This window comes from Pogoniulus pusillus, chromosome 3 (assembly GCF_015220805.1).
Source record: "Pogoniulus pusillus isolate bPogPus1 chromosome 3, bPogPus1.pri, whole genome shotgun sequence".
Taxonomy (NCBI): Eukaryota; Metazoa; Chordata; class Aves; order Piciformes; family Lybiidae; genus Pogoniulus; species Pogoniulus pusillus.
In genome coordinates, this window is record NC_087266.1 from 46237313 (window position 1) to 46256802 (window position 19490).

The 19490-nt window shown below is 38.6% G+C and overlaps 1 protein-coding gene across 3 annotated transcripts in view; it reads left to right on the forward strand.

Annotated features, from left to right (window-relative positions):
- The window catches only part of AKAP11 (A-kinase anchoring protein 11), a 40905-nt gene that overhangs the window by 14853 nt on the left and 6562 nt on the right, over positions 1–19490 (forward strand). The window contains exons 4-10 of one of the 3 annotated variants that reach the window (XM_064174772.1): positions 664–711; positions 2124–2255; positions 4070–4334; positions 4764–9393; positions 11891–12046; positions 16488–16601; positions 17363–17409. In XM_064174772.1, coding sequence (XP_064030842.1) covers positions 664–711; positions 2124–2255; positions 4070–4334; positions 4764–9393; positions 11891–12046; positions 16488–16601; positions 17363–17409 — 5392 coding nt within the window. The remainder of the gene's footprint in view (positions 1–663; positions 712–2123; positions 2256–4069; positions 4335–4763; positions 9394–11890; positions 12047–16487; positions 16602–17362; positions 17410–19490) is intronic. The other 2 variants (XM_064174783.1, XM_064174791.1) reach the window with 2 other exon arrangements.

Genomic DNA, 19490 nt, shown 5'->3' on the forward strand with positions numbered 1-19490 from the left:
CTGTAGACAGAAGAGAGGGACAGCATGTGATTAAAATATCTTCCCTGTCCACAAGGACAAAAAAACAGAGGTAGAGCTGACATTCCTGACATACTCCAGGTTCCTGAGCCTGACCAGACCTTTTGATTTTATTTTAGGGGTTCATCTACTTGGAAATTACATGGAAACATGTGGCTTAAGTAATTTGTTGTGTTTTGGCCTTAGGCTTATCAATTTACATGGTAAATTGCATAATGTGTTGGCATTATGCTCACTTCAGTGTATCTAAGGATATCACAACTTGTTAGCATGGAGAGATTTCAGACTGGAACAATTTTATGTGTGTCCAACCTGAAGCAAGGACAGATGAGCACCAGACTACTTTCCTCTTAACAGAAGTAGTGAGGTTTTTATATGGTATATAGTGTACACTAGCCAATAGGCCATTAGAAAATAGTTCTAGGTTTAAAGTGTTGTATATGTTCTTTAGTCTGACCTGATCTTTCACAGAGTATAACATTACTGTGCTAATATTTGGGCAAGCTATGCTACTTCAAGGTATGTATTTTGTGGCAGTAGAGTGAAGCTTCATTGTAAAACTTGCTGAATTTTTAACTCAAATATCTGCAGGAAAAGAACATTTTCTTTTCTGTTCTTGAGTGCATTAATGTATTTATTTTACAGATTACCTTCATAGGTTTTGCTGAAGAGATGGGTGCTGCTCATCTGCAGGTACAGTACATTGGAAAACAATGTTCTTTAGCACCGTTGTTACCTTCTACATAGCACCTGGGTTTTTGAGGTGGAGGATTTTTGGTGTTTGGGAATTGAAATATGGGTGCCATGAACATTTACAAACTAAGTTGTAAATGTCATTGAACATTTCAAAATAATTTATACAATCATAAGTATTTAATTTAAAATATTGCCTGGGTCAGCCTTTGTATTAGAATGGTCTGAAGCAGCTTACTGAAATTGGAGAAGAGGATATGTTTTATGTGTGGGGTGTTTGGGGAGGGAAAGGGGTTTGGTTGGTTGTGAGTTTTGGGGGCTTTTTTGGGTGTGATTTAGGTTTTTGTTAAAAACCTGTGTGCATCAGTACTGTGGCTTGTAGCCTCCCTCTTAGTAGAGCTGTGCTTATTAACACAGTGCTGTTGACATCTGCAAAGCCAAAACTGTCCTGAATTGACTCGTAGGTGCGAATTGCTGGTGGGAGTCCAGGTGTTGGTTATTATTTATTGCCTCAAGATACTTTTTCTCTTGAGAGTTACATGAAGAAATACTATTTCAAAAGTGGAAGTGGATCAAACTAGTGGGGTTGTGCTGTCCATTTAGAGAAGTTAATGATTTACTCTTCCTATGCAATTTACACTTTCTATGCAATCAGTACAATCCTTACATATGTGTTTACAGTGCAATTCTACACTCCTGCTGTCTGTGCCTTAGCAGGTAGAGATTGCCTTAATAGTTTGCCATTTAAAAATGGAAACTCTGAATCCATTTGTGTTCAAACTTGTTTCAGTGTTGCTAATTAAATTATAGTACTTCTAAGCATTCTTTCAAGTATGGTTAAGAGCTATTTGATGGAATGAAGAGAAAATTGGATGGGATAGGTTTATGGAGACGTGCTTTGTACCACATGGATCTGTAGTGTTTAAAAATACCAAACAGGGCTTACATTGGCCTTTTCTGTATTGTTAAATGTAGAAATGCCTTGTCCTTTCTGTGGTAGGGGACTAAAACACCATTCCAGTAAAGCACACTAAGATATACTGAGAACCATTATTGGCTGAGTTAAGTGTTCATTTTGTAGTTGTGTGCTTTGTAGGATGTGCAGCTGCTTAAAAGTGCTTACAAGATTCTCCCTTGTGACTTTCCAGCCTTTTTTGGCCCATGAGAAACAGTGGAATTTCTTTTGGTACAAGAGAGCTGGACATGAATGTAGACTACATTAAAGCTTGTTTACATGAGTTTCACACCACAGTTCAAAATAATAAGTAGGGGGTGGGGTAGGAAATAGGGGAGGAAAGAAAAGCTTTAACAAAATTATCAACTATTACTATTTAGGGGGAATGTGAGATGTAAAACATTTATTGTTTTTTTTTGCACTTTCTAATCTCAGTGTGTTTGCATATTTAAATCAGGAGTTGGCAGCTGTTTCTGTAGAACTTCCAGATGCTCTGAAATCACTCCAGTTGTGTAAACTAAAAGAAAATGAAGTGATATTTCTAAAAGATGTAAAGAAAACATTGGTAAAACCTCACATCATGAAACAGGTAAATGTTTTGTGTCTTCTTGTGTGTCTTAATTACAGAAGCATTATGTTTGGCCTCTTAAAGAGTTTGGTCATATCACTGTCTTGCTTTTGTTGCTGAGCCATTTTAGTCACTGTAGTATGAATGCTGCTGTATTTCTGCAGTTTCTTTAAAATGAGTATTAGAAAAATCTCAAACTTGAGGCATTCAGGTGGGTTGTTATTAACAGAAAATACTTAACAATTGTTTAACAACAGTGCTGATCCCTTGCTTCTACTAGCTTATAATTGCATTCACTGCCAATGTGGAAAAAAGGGTGAAATTTATCAAGTTACTTGTCTCTGTTCTGTTCAGAGGCAGCTTTCAGGTTTGTTTTGTTTTTTTTATTAGGTGCCAAAATTTACAGGAATGTCAGGTGTTCATAAAACTAAGTGGGTTCTTTTCTTGCTAAAACACCTGTTTACAAAAAATAAATGCTGTTAGTTATGTAATTTGTGTTATTTTTATGTCAATATTTCCAATATTACCATTGTGTTTATTATTTTCAGTTCTAAATATTGTTAAAGCAAGCTTCTTTGAAGATGTATCAACTAATCATGTGTTTTAAATATAATTATGTTGCATGGAAGATTCACAATACCTCAAAGAAACAAATATCCTGTAACCTGAAGTACTGTTCAGTGTAAATATGCTTTGGAAAGCAGCCAGGAGGAAAGGGACCTGGGAGTACTGATAGATAGTAGGCTGAAGATGAGGCAGCAGTGTGCCCAGGTGGCCAAGAGAGCCAATGGCATCCTGGCCTGCATCAGGAACAGTGTGGCCAGTAGGACAAGGGAGGTTATTCTGCCCCTGTACTCAGCACTGGTCAGGCCACACCTTGAGTGCTGTGTCCAGTTCTGGGCCCTTCAATTCAAGAAGGATGTTGAGGTGCTGGAAGGTGTCCAGAGAAGGGCAACAAAGCTGGTGAGGGGCTTGGAACACAAAGCCTATGAGGAGAGGCTGAGGGAGCTGGGAGTGTGCAGCCTGGAGAAGAGGAGGTTCAGGGGTAACCTCATTGCAGCCTACAACTACCTGAAGGGAGGTTGTAGCCAGGTGGGGGTTGGCCTCTTCTGCCAGGCAACCAGCAATAGAACAAGGGGACACAGTCTCAAGTTGTGCCAGGGGAGGTGTAGGCTGGATGTTAGGAGGAACCACAGAATGTCAGTTAATGGATATTTCTGGTGCCATCGAGTAACATTTTTTTTGCCTCAGGATATATTTGAGATTCCAAACCCAGGACTTGGGGAGTAATCAGAGAAGTGGTTAGGAGGAAGTTCTTCACAGAGAGAGTGATTGGCATTGGAATGGGCTGCCCAGAGAGGTGGTGGAGGCACCGTCCCTGGAGGTGTTCAGGAAAAGCCTGGCTGAGGCACTTAGTGCCATGGTCTGGTTGAGTGGCTAGGGCTGGGTGCTAGGTTGGACTGGATGATCTTGGAGGTCTCTTCCAACCTGCTTGATTCTATGATTCTAAATACTGTCTCCTGTACAGATTTTTAATAGGTAATTGTATTCTGTAAGAGATTCTTAAGTAGATGTTATCAGGGTTGTATTGTATAACCTTCATTTAGTTTCTTTTACTGCAATGATTTATTCAGAATGCAGAAGTTATGAAAATGAGTGATTATCACTCCACACAAACTGTTGCATTCATTTTTCTCATCTTTATAATTCTTTCTAAATTGATTATTGGTCATTAAAATACATTGGAGAATTTTTTTGGCTACCTGACTGTTGAAATTATTCCAAGATGATTATCTTTGTTTACTTCTTGCTGTCTTCTTTTTTTTTTCCCCAAGAATCAACTTCCTGAAGTGTTTTGTGTGATGAGACTGTCTCCTTCATTCCCAAGGATCAAAGTTGATTACGTATTTACCTTGCTGAGCAAGTATACTGCAGGCATAAGATACGCAGTGGAAAGAAACTCATCACAAAAACATCAAGCAGAGACATCCCATGGAGAAGATGATGACACTAATCAGTCGGTTTCTTCAATTGAGGATGATTTTGTCACTGCTTTTGAACACTTGGATGAGGATGACCCTTCAAAGATACAAAGTGCTGGTAAGTTCTTGTGTGCTGTTGACTTGTAGCCATAAGTATTTGAAATTGCTGGGATTTCATGAGAAAGTAAGTGTAAATGATTTTTTCAGTTCATGCTCATTTTGTAAAGGGTAATAAGCAATGGAAATGTAATTTTTTGCACTTGTGCTCACTACAGTTTATCAACTCAAAAGTCAAAGATCCTAATCTCATTGTCAGATGCAGATCAGATATAATCTTGTTCTACTGCACGTGTTAAAAAGATATTCATTTGTCAGTGATTAGATTAGTACAGTGGGATTTATTCCTGAGAGAACAGCTAGCATTTTACAACTGTTGCAAACCAGCAGTTGTTGTCAAAATCCGTTCTCTCATTTTCTGTAGGTCTCTGGGAATCCTTGGTTTTGAAGCAGTTGTCTTTTTCACATTTGTTTGTTTGTGTTTTTTCAGGTGCAAGCAACTTTACGTCTCGCAACCATCGAGATGCTGCCTCACAGACCATCCCTGCTCAATGTGTAGAAGCTGGTGACTCAAAGATCCTTGTTGGTTCTGCACAACGAAAGTCATCTGCCAGATCTTCTACTTTGATTGATATGTTAGGACTTAAGGAATTGTCTTCAGTAAAAAACTCAGTTACAACCTCAATTTCTGATCCTTGGATACAAAGGAGTTTCTATAAGCCATATAACCCTTCTGATCAAGGAGTTAATTTTTTATGTAAAACATTGTTTTCTTCCTCCCCAGCTGAATCCTCTGAGTCCAATTGCTCTAGCCCAAGCCCTATCATCTTCTTAGATGAGGAAGGGTATCAAAAAAGCTTGAAGGCAAAGCTTCAGCTGCCAAAAATTCCAGTAGTGAAAGATGGTATAGAGGATTCAGACTCAGAAGTGAGCGAATTTTTTGATAGTTTTGATCAATTTGATGAGCTGGAACAAGCCTTAGAAAACTCTTGTAAAGTTATTAGGGATCCCATTGTAGGGAATCCCTCCCAGAAAAGGAGGACTACACATGAGCAATTGTCTTCAAGCATTGCAATGAATCCTCAGAAATTCAAGTTTGATCGTCCCACTCTCCCAGCCAACGTAATGAAACCAACTCCTCGTAAACCAGAATCGCCGTACAGCAGCGTCTTTGATGTCCCAGATTCTCCTCGCCCGGTTAAAACATCAGGGGAAGAGAACGGAGCCTTTTTCAGCCCTATTAGGTCGTCAGCATTCAGTCCCCTAGGGAGCTGTGGTTCTTCTGAATGTTTATGTCGAATTCATCTTGGTGGAGATGGGACAGGTCAAAATCACCACGGTGCAGTTTCTAATTATTCTTCCTATGCTGACAGAGTTTCATGTGAAATACTGGGTTCTGTTTTTCATTCCGAGTCCTCACCAGAACAAGGATGTGCAGGAAACAATTCAAAACACAAAGTATTTACTTTGAAAGAGAAAAAACGTCAAGGTGCAGATCTCAAACTGAAAACTTGTAAGGAGCCGGATGAAAACACAAGATCTAAACAGAAGTCATCAACGATCAGAGATAGCATTCAAAAATTTGCAAGTGAATTAGTTGAGAAAAGTTTTGGCAGTGCATTTAAAGACTTGCAAAAAGGTGTTTCTTCGTGCACCAATGCACTTTGCCATTTGGCTGCTAGGTTGACTTCTTCAGTCTTTCAAATGGCTTTTTATGAGATCGGAAGGCGCAGAGCGATCGCCCTGAAGGAGCGAGCCATTAATGGCATAGCAAACTTTTTGGTGAGTGAAGCTCTAACTGGTGCTTTGAAAGAGCTGCGGCACGTGAAGAAACAAATCTTTACCAACACCGTTGCAAGGTTTGCAGCAGACCTTGCTGAAGAACTTGTGTTTGAGGGAATCATGGAAGTATGCCAGTTTTCGTACCCATCAACACCTACAGCTGCACAGCCCTCGTCGTTTGATTATGAAGACAAAGTGGTAAGGTCTTATGCCAGAGATTTGTCTGAATCTGTCATTCAAGAGGCTTTTATTGAACTATCTCAGGTTGATGTGACTTTCACAACACAAGCAGCCATTAGTGTATCCACGGACAACATTAAATATATGAGTGCAGAAAGTATGTTAGAGTCAACACAGACTTCCACAGTTTCTCCCAGTTTTAACAATAGGGTAACTCTGAAGCCAATCCAAGATAACAAAAAGGATTACACAGTACAGCAAGCTCTGTTTTGCACGTCTGGTGTTGTAAGTTCAATACCTGTACCCTTAGCTGGAAGAGCTCTTTGTCGACATCAGGTTTCCTCTGATACTTGCACAGCAAACATATCCACTGCTCCAAATTCAGATGACAATATGAAAGTATATCAAGACTCCATCCAGCCATTCTTCACAAGCAGAAAGAGAGAGGAGGAAATTGGTTCTTTAAGAAATGTATACCTACCTTCAGATCACAGCCAAAGTATTGAAAGTACTCTGTCGTTCTTACTCAACCAAAATGATACCAAACAAACAAATAACAGATCTGGAGCAAACAATAATTCAGAGTTAACAAGTGAATCAAAAGGCATTAGTACTTTCTCTGGGACTATGGTAGATATGATAGTAAACGAAGCTTACGAAGCCATAACCTCATCTAGAGTAACAAAAGCAGTAGAAGAGTACACAGATTGTGTAACAAGAAAAGGAATAGATAAAAAACCTTATATGCAATGTATTGGTGAAGATTTTCCCAAGAATATGTTTGCAGATGATGTGGTCAGTTGCATCATAAACCAGTCTATAGATGAAAGTAAAAGTGTGTTATGCAGCACTGGTGGTAATTTGCCATGCAATGTGAGCTCACAGACGTACACGGATAATGGTAGAAAAGAGCAATGTGTGGTCAAGAAGCAAGAGGCTGAGAAACAAAGTCATGTTTCTGTAATTATGGAAAGACAGATGCCTTTGAATAATCCATGTAAATTTCTTCTTACTCCAGCTCATTCAGTTCAGTCTTTTTCAGAATCCAAAGGCTGTTGGCAGGAAGAAAAAGGACACAGTTTTCCTTTAAAATCACCACCACCTCGTTCCACTGTTGCTTTTGCTGGGCGTGTTCTGGAGGACTTAACTGACACAGGAAGCTGCTCCATAACAAACAAGTTCTCCAAAGACCATGATACTGAGAAACCATCATCAGGACCTTTGTCTTACAGGCATGCAGATTTTCTGCATGCAAATAATGTTCCTTCAGTGATGTTTGGCAGTGAAGATGCCTTGCAGGTGGAAGATAAATCAGGACTCAAAGATGGAAATGCCTGTGTAATGCCTGATACACCCCCACCGACTCCTTTAGTACCATGCCAAGGTAGTTCTGAAAGAAACCTTAGAAAACTATCTAAAAAACTCAAGGGAGAGTTAGCAAAGGAATTTTCACCTGCAACCCCACCTTCTACACCGTACAATCCATCTGCTGCTGGTTTGTCTGAAGCCGAATGTGACGCTTTAGAAAATGAGGAATTTATGTTGAAACTCATGCGGTCCCTTTCTGAAGAAGTGGAAAGTAGTGAAGATGAAGATCATTCTGTAATGCCCATTGAGAAAGAGGAACATTCAGAGAAAACAGTTCAGTATGCAGATTGCTTAGCTAGCAGTATAATTTCAGTAGCGACTGGAGTGGCTGCTTCTCATTTAGATGGTAAAACAAATGAAGCTGCTAGGCAGGTTCGTTTAGGTGTACGAAACAAAGGATGCGGATATACTGCATTTATAAGTAGCCCAGAAAAGATGTCCAGTCCTGTATGGAATTATGCAGGTGATATGGCAGGAAAAGTCATCAGTGAGGCCAAGAAAATTGTGAAATCAAGGCATTGTAAACTGTTGAGGTTGAAGCAGGCTAATTGTCAGGTGGATTGTCTTTATCTGAGAAAAGGTGATCATAGCTCAAAAGAAGAGTGTGGTCCGGTACCAGACCAGGGGCTGGGAGAGAGAGATTCAGCTGTACTTCCTTTACCACAAGGTTCAGGCATGACAGGTTTGACTTCCAAATATCCAAGCTGTGAAAGTGTGACTGATGAATATGCAGATCATATTATTCGAGTTCTGAAAAGAGAAGGTGGTAATGCTGAACTGTTAATGGATCAGTATGCTAGCAGACTTGCTTACAGGTCTATCAAATCAGGCTTACAGCAAGCTGCTAGAAAAACCAAATTGAGATACAACAGAAAGACATTTCCTGGGCAAAATGCACAGGTGAATGGTAAGATGGAGCTGATCACATCAGTGAGTAAAGATGCAGTACAGCAAGTGAAAAGTGGCATTCATGGCTATGAAGACCAAAGGTCTGAAAGGAGCGTCGGGATGCAAAGATCAGAACGTGCAGAGTTGTTAAACTTTTCAGAATCCCTTGCTCGCCGCATCACTTCTGATGTCAGGAGGAAACTGCAAATGTCAGGAGCGTGTTTACCAAAGTCTCTAACAGATTCCTGTCTGTATAAAAAGACTGAGTTTGATGAAGGCACAGGGGACCTTCTTAAAACGAGGTTTTCTCGGACAGTTCTTCCTCTCACCCCAGATCATAAACTGTATCATAGTACAGGCAGTTTAAATGAAAGTGGCTACAGTGAAGGCGTAATTCAAGCCATAGAACAGTATGCTAGGAAAGTGGCAGATGATACTCTAGAAATGGGTTTAGAGTCAGCTGTTCTCCACGTGGCTGAACACAGAAAAAATGGGGATAGATTCTCATACACTGAGAAACTGTCTCCTTTCTCTGGAACCGTCTGTAGATGCTGCAGTATGAAGGAACATCGGTACTGTACAGAAACTACATCTCATTATCTACCCACACCAGAATCCTCTGTTCCAGTGAGGCATGTTCTGCATTCTGGATTGAATGGTGCCTGTCAAAAACCAAGAGTGTTTCAGCTAGATATCCCTAAAATTCATGTGGATGTAGAACAGAAGACAGTGTTTTCTGACAAGGGGGCCACCGCAGCTGCGGAGAAAACAGGAGAGATCAGTTACGCGAGTCTGACAGCTGACAGTGGGATTGGACAAGAAGGAGTCAGCTTTGCTGAAAGCCTTACTACTGAAATAATGACATCAGCTATGACTAATATTGGTCAGGCAGTTAACACGAGGTAATACTAATTTTCTCTTATGTGTTGTGTTCTGTGCTAGAGAAAGGAGGGTTGTTATTGCAAACAGGTGCTCAGAAGACTTGTTGTTAAGAATTGTGCACATTATATTCACATGTTTTATTATTCTGGTGATATTCAAATGACTGAGAACTAGAAAAACATTACCCTTTTCCAACTGTAGGATGCTGAAACCAGGGTTTCTATGGATATCAGCACATGTATGTTTAATTAGGTGACTAGGAAGAAGACATAAGTATTTCAACTTGGAATACTGTTATTTTTTAACCACGGTAGAGAATAATAGGATCTTAGGAGTTTTGTTTCTCTGCGAGCCAAGGCAGAATCTAGATCTGTTCCCTACCTATATTTCTTCTTTGGTGCTAAAAAATGATTGATTTTTGCTTTTGTCAGTAGGACCAGCATCTGGTACTTGCCAGACTAGCTATTGCTTTATAGTATGAAGGCTTTATTTTGATCATGGCTTTGTTGTGATAGTGTCCTTGTTATGGACAAAAAAAGCCTCGCAGCCCCTTGTTTTAAGAAACCTCCCCATGATTTCCCCAAACAAACTTTAGCTTATGCAAAAGTGAGACAGTAGACAAGGAACTGGCTTTTAAATTCTTGTGTGTTTACCAAAGGTCAATATACTGTTTCCTTTAATAGGCCTACAAATAAGAAATACATGCCACTGTAACAACAAACAACACTCTTAAAACAGAGTGTGAAGTCTATCAGTGGAATCTCTTCTTCAGGTCCAAAAGCAAGATTTGCCATGTTCTTTTTTTTTACATTTATAATAATATATCTTTTCTTACTTTTTTGGGGGGGAATTCCTCACACTCTCTACAGGTTTCATCTCCTTGTTTCTAGAGGGGTTTTATGATGAATGGCAAAATTTGGTTTTTTATGTTCAGTGATAAAAGGCATCAGGGGGATCAAACTAATGTTTTTTTGAGGTTTAATATGCCCCACATACATACTAGCAGCATAAAAATGCTCATAAGATGTATGTTGTGGCTCTGCTCTGCACAACAGAATTGAGTTCTTAGTGTGTGACATAAAAAGGAGTAATGTGGCAATGGTTTTCTATGCCTACAGTATCAAAGCTGACACTTTCTGAATCACTTCTTAAAACTGTTGTTTAAAATCCTAGTTAAAATATGAAGGCAATGAATGCAGGGTTCCTTAAGATCCTGTTTATTCTTATATGTGTGACAGGGAGGCAGTAGACTTTTAGTATGACAGAATTTAGAAGTGTTGCTTACCTTGTCATGTAATGTATGGTATATAATGCATATAGAATCAACCAGGCTGGAAGAGACCTCCAAGATCATCCAGTCCAACCTAGCACCCAGCCCTATCCACTCAACTAGACCATGGCACTAAATGTTTCTTGAGAAGCTGCCTTGTATGGTGAAAATAAGTGCTGCCAGTGCTAGTGTAACTGAATGAAAATAGGGGGAAAAATCACCTTTGTATTAGCAGGTGGGTTCCAGTTCAAGCAGCACATTTGTCTGCACAAATTTGCTCTCACTGGAGCTAAGTGTCATCAGTGATGTGGTTATGGTTGGCTTTTTGAATAGTGAATGTTAACAGTGGCTGCTTGTTATGGTGGTAGGATGATCATTTTTGTTGCACTGTTTACAACTTCATCTACATATAGATAATCAGAGTTTGGCCCTGAAAATTAGTTCATAAAGGTATGTTCTCATATTATAAAAAGTTCAAACTCCTTTAAAGTTGCTAAACTGGATACTTCAGTGTCTTCTAAAGATGGCCTTCTATTGAGCATGCTTGCTTGCTTATTTTTTGGATAAAGAGTTAAATTTATTTCCTGAGGGAGAAGTTCTATGCAAGTCCTGCATTGCTGCATTTCCCAGAAGCAGGAAAACAAACCTGTATCTACAGAAAGACCATTATAAAAAGTGGAATACTGACATTTTAAACACCAGTGTATACTTAAGCATGTTGCCTACAATTGCAGACCACCTAGCTGGTTGCATCCAAAGCATGCAGGGGAAAAAAAGCCAAATTCTTCTATGGGAACTAGTTAAAAAGTGGTAAGTCTGCTTGAAAACTGTATCCTGCTAGGCTGTTCTTAATGCTGCAAGACCTTCTGTAGTTCATGGCAAAAGGCAGAATTATTTGTACTGTTCCCTTTGTCTTCTAGTGAAAGAATCCCAAATAGCAGGCCCTGGCCTGCAGCCTGTTAAAATGTCAATTTCATTTATAGATTCATAAAACTGTTGAGGTTGGAAGAGATCCTTGGAGATTATCGAGTCCAACCACTTCCCTAGAGCTTGCAATCCTGCTGCTACTGCTAAACCACGGTTGCTCCATTTCTTTTGTTAAGCATAGGGTACAAATTAGCGGATACTCTCCTGGGTTTTTCCCCCTTGGAATGCAAGGCCTTTGAAACGGTGTTAAATTGCTGTAAATGAGCTAACACAGATTGGCAAGAAATGCAGTGATGTTTTTGTCTTAAATTTTTGTTCAGCTCGGTTGGAAGAGAAGGATTTCACTCTGTGGAATCTATTGTTAGCCAGCAGATGAGTCTTAGTATTGGTGATGATAGCACTGGGAGTTGGTCCAATCTAAGTTTTGAAGATGAACATCCTGATGAGAGCAGCAGTTTTCTTCACCTCAGTGACAGGTAACTATAAACATGTTAGTATAGTTAAATGGTTATCTTGGCACCAAGTATCTTTCTCCAAGGGTTTGGGGAAGAAGAGATTATTTTACCTTCAGCACATGATGGGTTTTGCTAAAAATGGTTCTCATGTTATGTTTGTGTCTTCTTACAAAATGCTGTTGCCCACAAATGTTCCTGCTGTACACTGGAAAGCTTGTGGAGTGCACGTTGTCATTACTGCTGGGGAGTCACATCAAGTGAAGTTGTACATACACAATTTAAGTATTAGCAAAAGATGCAGGTATATAAAACACAGCTTAAAAGGACTGTTTATGAGTTGTGTTCTGAAATGTTTAGTCATTAAGAACATGTTTTATGTGAGTTCAGCTATCCTTGAAAAGTAATAGGAGTTTAATTTTTACAAGGACTTTTAACAGGGTTTTTTTTTGGGGCGGGGTCTTTTTGTGGACTTAAATGTTATGACTGTTCAAACTGATGTTGTTGGAGAGTTTATACTCTGCTAATGATGAGCTTACAGGTGTATAATGGTATGAATTTACCTGTTCAGGGCAGTAACTTTTTCCACAGACCTTGCTGCGCTTTCTCTTTCTCTAGTGAAGAATAGAATGAGAACTTAAAACAATCTGCAATGCTTCTGCCTGTTGCCAGAGGAGATTACACTGAAGAGTTGTAGCCTGAGCTTCTATATAAGGAATATATGAGAAATGAGTAAACTTTGTTTATGATTGATGCAGCACTTCTGTTACTGTAGGAGGTTCAGCGTTTCCATTGAAGAATAGCAGAAATAAAGGAGAACCTGTTTCTTATTGGCAGGGACTTCTAGCATCATTGGATGAAAGAAAATAGGGGAGATACACTTCTCTGTGGAATGTAGGACTTTAGTACAAAAAAGAAACTGCTCACTTAAATATCTACAGTATTTTTCATCTTTAGTTTAAATATTTTAATCAAACTACTGCTATAATTTATCACTCATGCCACTGAATACTTTTGTAAGAGAGTGTTTTGCCTTAGAGTTATTTTAATAAAGCATCATCTGACAAGTCAAAATGAGTTAGACTTTAATAATGAAATGCAGAGTACAAGAAAAGATACCCAATATATTGCCAGTGAAAAGAAAGTAATTCTATAACTTGTAAGAAAAATTGGTGGCTTATTAGAGGAGGAATGACCTCAATTACCATTTTACCCAGAGAAGGGGGAGAAAAGATTTGGATTGGAAGATGTTTTCAGAGCAAACTTGCATGTGCCAGTTGTTTTGCAAAACTAACTTCAGATTGGTCGCAGCACATGCATTTGTTTGTGTTGCTGAGGTTTAGCAGGTGGAATTCACAGGATCTGCAGTTGCTGCCCTGTCTAAACAGGTGTAGGGGAGGGGGAAGATATGTAACAAAACAAGATTCAGTACTAACACATTAATGGAACAGTGTTAGCATCTTCTAAGGAAATAAATGGCATGGCAGTGATGATATTTGTTACTTTTATTCCCTCTTTTTAACATAAGCTTTTATTAAACAATAAAATGGCATTTTGACATGGGGCAGGCATTCATTACGCAGTTTACAACAGCTGAAATTTTGGGGTTTTGATGCTTTTGTGGCTTGTTTTTTTGTTTTGTTTTGTTTTTTAGGGGTTTGGTTTGTTTGCTTTATAGTTAGGACCACCTGTTTAAAAATTACTGTGCTGATTATGTGTATACCATGTCAGTTTGAAACATTTAAAGGTGCTGTCAGGTAGTATTACACTCCTGGCAGTGATTTCTTAATGCAAGTGGCTTTCTTGTGTCCAAGAAGCTGTCAGCACTCCTGCTTGTAACATCTTTCATGTACTAGATGCCATTAGACCAATTTGTTTGTTACGCTGGTACGATGTAAGTAAATGGGATAGTGAGCATTAAGCAAGTTTGACTTGGTGACAGAAGGCCTCTCCTTCCCTTCTGTGTTTTCCAGGCTGTTTGCAGTATTCATTCACTGGTACTTGGTGCTCCTTTGGCTGACATTTTGGAAATGACCTTATTATTAATAACAAACCCAGAGATTCCATTAATGGTATCTGGGTTTTTTATTTTAGGAACACAGAAGCACAATCCCCAGGAAACAAAACAACAGTACAGCTTAGAGTGGTCCAGTTCAATTTACCTTACTTTGCTTTACTTCAGGAGGGTAAGGATGCTTTTATAGCAGCTCCGTTGAAGCAATCCATGCCCTCTGTGTCTCACATCAATATGAAAATTGTGCTTCAGTACCTCACAGGAGAAAAACTATATGTAAACAAGTGAGCAAGGCAACTTGGAAAGCATTACCAAAGCATGATCTCTGCAGTTCCATTTGAATGGAAATAGGAATGAAAGTTAGTTAGCAAACTGGTAAAGTTAGTCATGCAGGAGAGTGCTTGTGTTGGCTACTTTGCCTGTCAGTGTTAGCAATTTTAGGTTTAGAAATACCCTTAAGTTTTCTCTGTAGTTACTGTATAGGTATAGGCACAGATACAGACATAAGCTTTTTCAGGGGATGAGTTGGAGCACCCATGTTAAGTTAAAATTTGGAGCAGAAGCCTCTTGGCATTTGACAGTATGTATATAATGCAGAATCTCAAAGAGATGATCTACATTGTAGTTCCCATATATATATATATAGTGTGTGTAAATATATATATATATATATATATATATGTTAAAAGCTTTTCTTCTACTGCATGTTGAAGAGCTACTTTAAGTCTTATGGAAGCATTATAATACCTTGGTTTATTGCTTGTGTTGTGGTTGCAGGACTTTACTTTCAAGACTTTTGATTTGTCATCTTAAAGCAACATTTTGGTTTAAGATGGCAGATGGCAAAAGAGGTCTCCTACGTTGCTATGTATTGTAATCATATGACTCAATACATGTAATTGATTCAGATCAGGTGTGGCCTCTGTAACATTAATTAATCCCATACCTAGGCAGAATAATAGGGCATTCTGTTAGATTGTAAATGCTTTAGCCATTAGTCCAAGAACTGAAGCAGTTTTTATGTCTGCTTATGTTATTTAACTATAGCTTTCACTGAAAGAGGCTATGTGAGTGCAGAGTATTGGTATACTATGTTAAATCTTTTCTATACGTATATTTCAACCCAAATTTCATGCCTTGTATACACTGTGACAGTCCCACACAGTACCTGGAGCTCAGATTTTCACTCTCTGCAAGTCATGTTGTTTTCTTTGGAAGCTTCTGCTCTTTCTTTTTTTTCAATGTTTTGGGTTGTGGTTTGGTTTTCTTTATAATGAGAGAACTCTTTGATTATTCTTTGCACCTATAGTCTAAATATGCAACAGTGTGCTGAATATTTTTTCTGTTGGGGTGTGTGTTCATATTTGCAGGCTTACTGAGCTGTTGTTACTGTTCTGAAATTAAGATCCAAGCAGGTATACTAAGATGCAAAGGGCAATAAATGTTACTGTTGTTGGCAGGCTCTAAAAAGAGGTTAAAAGCTGTGTAGTGAAATGTTTCTTTCCACCATTTGCAAGTTTAAAGTTTCCTTTTTATCTTGAGTAGAATAAATGGGAAAGAAGCTTTCCAGTCACACAGAACCTAGGTGAAGAAAGCATTTTCTTGCATCATTTTTTTCTGAGGTTACTTCATGGTTTGTCATACCATCTTTAGTAGAGAATCTAGCTTTCTCAGAGGTTGCCTTGTCATCTTGAAATTCTATTCTTGGAAGGCTTCCAGATGTGCTCTGGAGGAGGTCTGAAATTGAGGAACAGCAAAATAATCAGATAAATAACTCAATCTTGTACATAAGCACAAGCTTAACAAACTGTTCATTACAATGCCTTACAGTGTAACCTCATGCTCAGTTTTTTCAGTTCTTCTTGGCTGGAATGAAGTCATAGAACAAATGCAGTGTGTTAATGTGAAGTAATCTTTTTAGTATTCTTTTCCCTGATCTAGAATATTTTTCAAAGATTGTAGAACAATATTTGGAATTAAATTCCTTTTATTGTTGCTATAAGATTTCCTTCTCATCTGGCTGTTGAAGATAAATCACTGGATTTTGGGAGTGAGCTGGAAGGATTTTATTTGTGTGGTTATCATCACAATGTATAATTTTATGAACTTTTAGGTAGTCCTTAAGCAAACATTGTAGCTGTAATCCATATTCCTGTGAGTAATCATAATGAAATTGCTGAGGTCATATAAATAACAAGCAGTGTGCTTAGACTGGAGGAGAAAATTACTGCTAGCACTGATCTGGAAAATTAGTGAATACAAATGAGTACTTTTAACAGGTACTGAAACTTAACCAGTGCACATTGCTGCTCTGAGTAGCACTGACAGTCATGTTTGCACTCTGTTCCAGCTAACCGGCTTAGGACGTTTCAGTGCTCTTGCATTAAATGTCTTGGCAAAACAGCTCTAAGCAAATTGAAGGTGCTAGTTTGAGCTCTTGTTCTTTTCTAGTTCAGCTGTGTTCTCTTCTTCTCCTGGCAGTAATGGTAACAGCAGTAGCTGGAGCAGTCTTGGTTTAGAAGGGGATATGTATGAGGAGAATTTATCCTTTCCAACATCAGACAGGTTAGTTGAGTTGAGAAATATAAATCAGATGGGTTCCTCATAATTAATGCATGAAATCATCAGTTTGGATAATAAGTATATGGTGCATTTTTTCTATGCTGATACATTATTCACACTCTTCTCACTCAATCACAATATGATTTTATCATTGATTAATCCATACTGAATGGTTAAATTTTGCCGTGCTAAACTCATGAATGTGTCCTGCTTGCAAAACGAAAGGTCCCTTTTGTGCATGTTCTTGCTTGCAGTTTTACAAGTCTTTGGGTTTAATTTTCATGCAAATTAGAGCTTGCTTCCTACAGGATTTCTGTGTTTTCCTTTAGCTTGTGGAAACTCTAACTGCTTGGTGTTTGGTTTTCGTAGAACTTACAATCACAGCTTTGACTAACCTGTAGTTGTTCATACCTCTGACATGAGATGCCTCAACCTTTTCACATACAAAGCAGAACTAAACTATCCTCTTTAATTAAAATCAGTAAGTGTTCTTGTTTTAAAAGGTCTTTCTGTTACAAACCTCCTTTTCAATGCCCTTCTTTTGTTTCTCTCTTCTTTCCCCTAAAGCGAATCTCACCAAGTTGATGCTAAATCTGTTTTCAACCTGAAATGGTTTGAGAAGCAAAGCTTCTTTTCATGATAGTTTTTTAATTATTTTCTGATCTTTTTTGCCCTTTAACCTTCATTACAGTCTTAAGATTGACTGCATTTATTGTGCATATATTGGATTGTATTAACTTCTTCATTTTGTTTTCAAAATACAGTGATGGAACAGAAGATAAAGACGAAGATCCCAAGGATGCTCTAGAAGGTATGTCGAATCACAGAGCAGGAAAGCAGCTTCAGCAGTGAGGAACGTTTGAGCAGGCCTGTATTTAGCACAGGAGTGTCACAGTATGGTCAGCTGTGACTGACTTCCATGGTAACATCAGACACAAAACTTCCTAACTCTGGTGCTTTGAATCTTTTTGGCTGGATGTTAGGAAGAAGTTCTTCACAAAAAGAGTGATTGGCATTGGAATGGGCTGCCCTTGGAGGTGGTGGAGTCACCATCCCTGGAGGTGTTTAAAAAGAGGCTGGATGAGGCACTCAGTGCCATGATTTAGTTAATTAGGTGGTGTTAGGTAATAGGTTGGACTCTATGATCTTGAAGGTCTTTTCTAACCTGATTGATTAATTCTGTGATTCTGTAATATCAATGCCAGCATATACTACTGATTTTGACCTCTGAACTCTACATGAATTATTTTCTTAATTCTTTTCTTCTTGCAAAACAAGATGAAAACTCTACTATCTCTGGTCATCATAATATGTCATAATGTTGTTGGTCAAGTGTCAGAATGTGTTCTTTAATTAATGCCCTACATATACCTCTTAATGCACTGAAGTGTATAGCCTTTGGGAAATGCTAGTCCCTGATGCTCACACATAGACTTAATAATGGAAAGTAGTGAAAGTGTAAATTTATGCTTATTGAAAGTGTAAATTTATGCACAGAACAACTTCTTTGTAAAATATTTGATAAAGAGCTGTGGCAATGCTTCTGCATGGCTGTGTTTGATATAAGAAGTTACTCAAACTGGCCTTATTTTCTGCTCTGTAGTTTTAATCCATTAACTTTCTTCTGATCTCAGCTTTTAAGTTCTAACATCTTAGATGTTTGAACTGCTTGATTAAAATAGTGCTTGATTTTATTCCTTTACACAGTAGTTCAAATGTGTCCTCAAGTGCAGAAAACTGTATTCTGCTGTGATAAGGATTTTTCCTAGTGAAATTTGCCCAGTTTAATTTCTTTGCCAACTTACTATTGTTTTGGAAAGACTGTTTCTGTTGCTTTCATTGCAGGACCATTTAAGTAGAAGTCTTTCTACATGGTCTTGTATATCTGGAAGTTTTATTCATGTCATATCTAGAAATGCCTGGCTTTTTCTATACTGACTGCACCTTGTTCACCAGTGAATTTGAAGCAAAGCAAATGTACATCTATTTTATAAAACTAAAAGATCTAGAAAAGTTTGCCAATGATATCTTACAACAATGCTTTCTATCAAGTGCAATAATTTGTTCTACAGTTCTTTTTTTATCCTACAAAGATAACAGATTTTGAGGCTCCTAGACAAATATTATCCAACAAAAACCTGCTTATGTTGAAAGTTCCACTAGACAGTTTTCTCTCTCTTTTACCTCTGGGGGAATCTGTTTCCTCTTTCTTAACTTTACTGGTTAGGAATGAATACCTTATGTGCCTCACTTTCCTAAGTGAGATTGAGGTAAACTGTACATATGTTTTTGTTGTAAATATGTTCCTTGTTTCTGTCAAGTTAAGTTCAGCAGTCCAGAAATAGAGGCATTAAGATCAACTTGGGATTGCATATTTGGTTCTGAAGTGTGATAAAGTATTGCTGTGATAGCTAGATACAGAAACTACTGTAGGAACAGAGGATGCTAATAACCATAGTTTCTCTGTGTTACTAATGCAACTGCTCTTTCAATACTGTGTTCATTTTTGGAGCTCATGCTGTAAAGGAAGTGTTGAAAAATTTGGGTAGACCTCAGTAAAAACAGAACTGTATTTTGGAAAAGCTCTGGGGCAGTCTGGTCAGTCTGCCTGTACAGGAAAGAATTCTGAAACCCTATGAGGAGAGGTTGAGTGAGGTGGGGTTGTTTTAGCATGGAGAAGAGGAGGCTCAGGGGTGACCTCATTGCTGTCTATGACTACCTGAAGGGAGGTTGTAGCCAGGTGGGGGTTGGTCTCTTCTGCCAGGCAACCAGCAACAGAACAAGGGGACACAGTCTCAAGTTGTGCTGGGGGAAGTCTAGGCTGGATGTTAGGAGGAAGCTGTTGGCAGAGAGAGTGATTGGCATTGGAATGGACTGCCCAGGGAGGTGGTG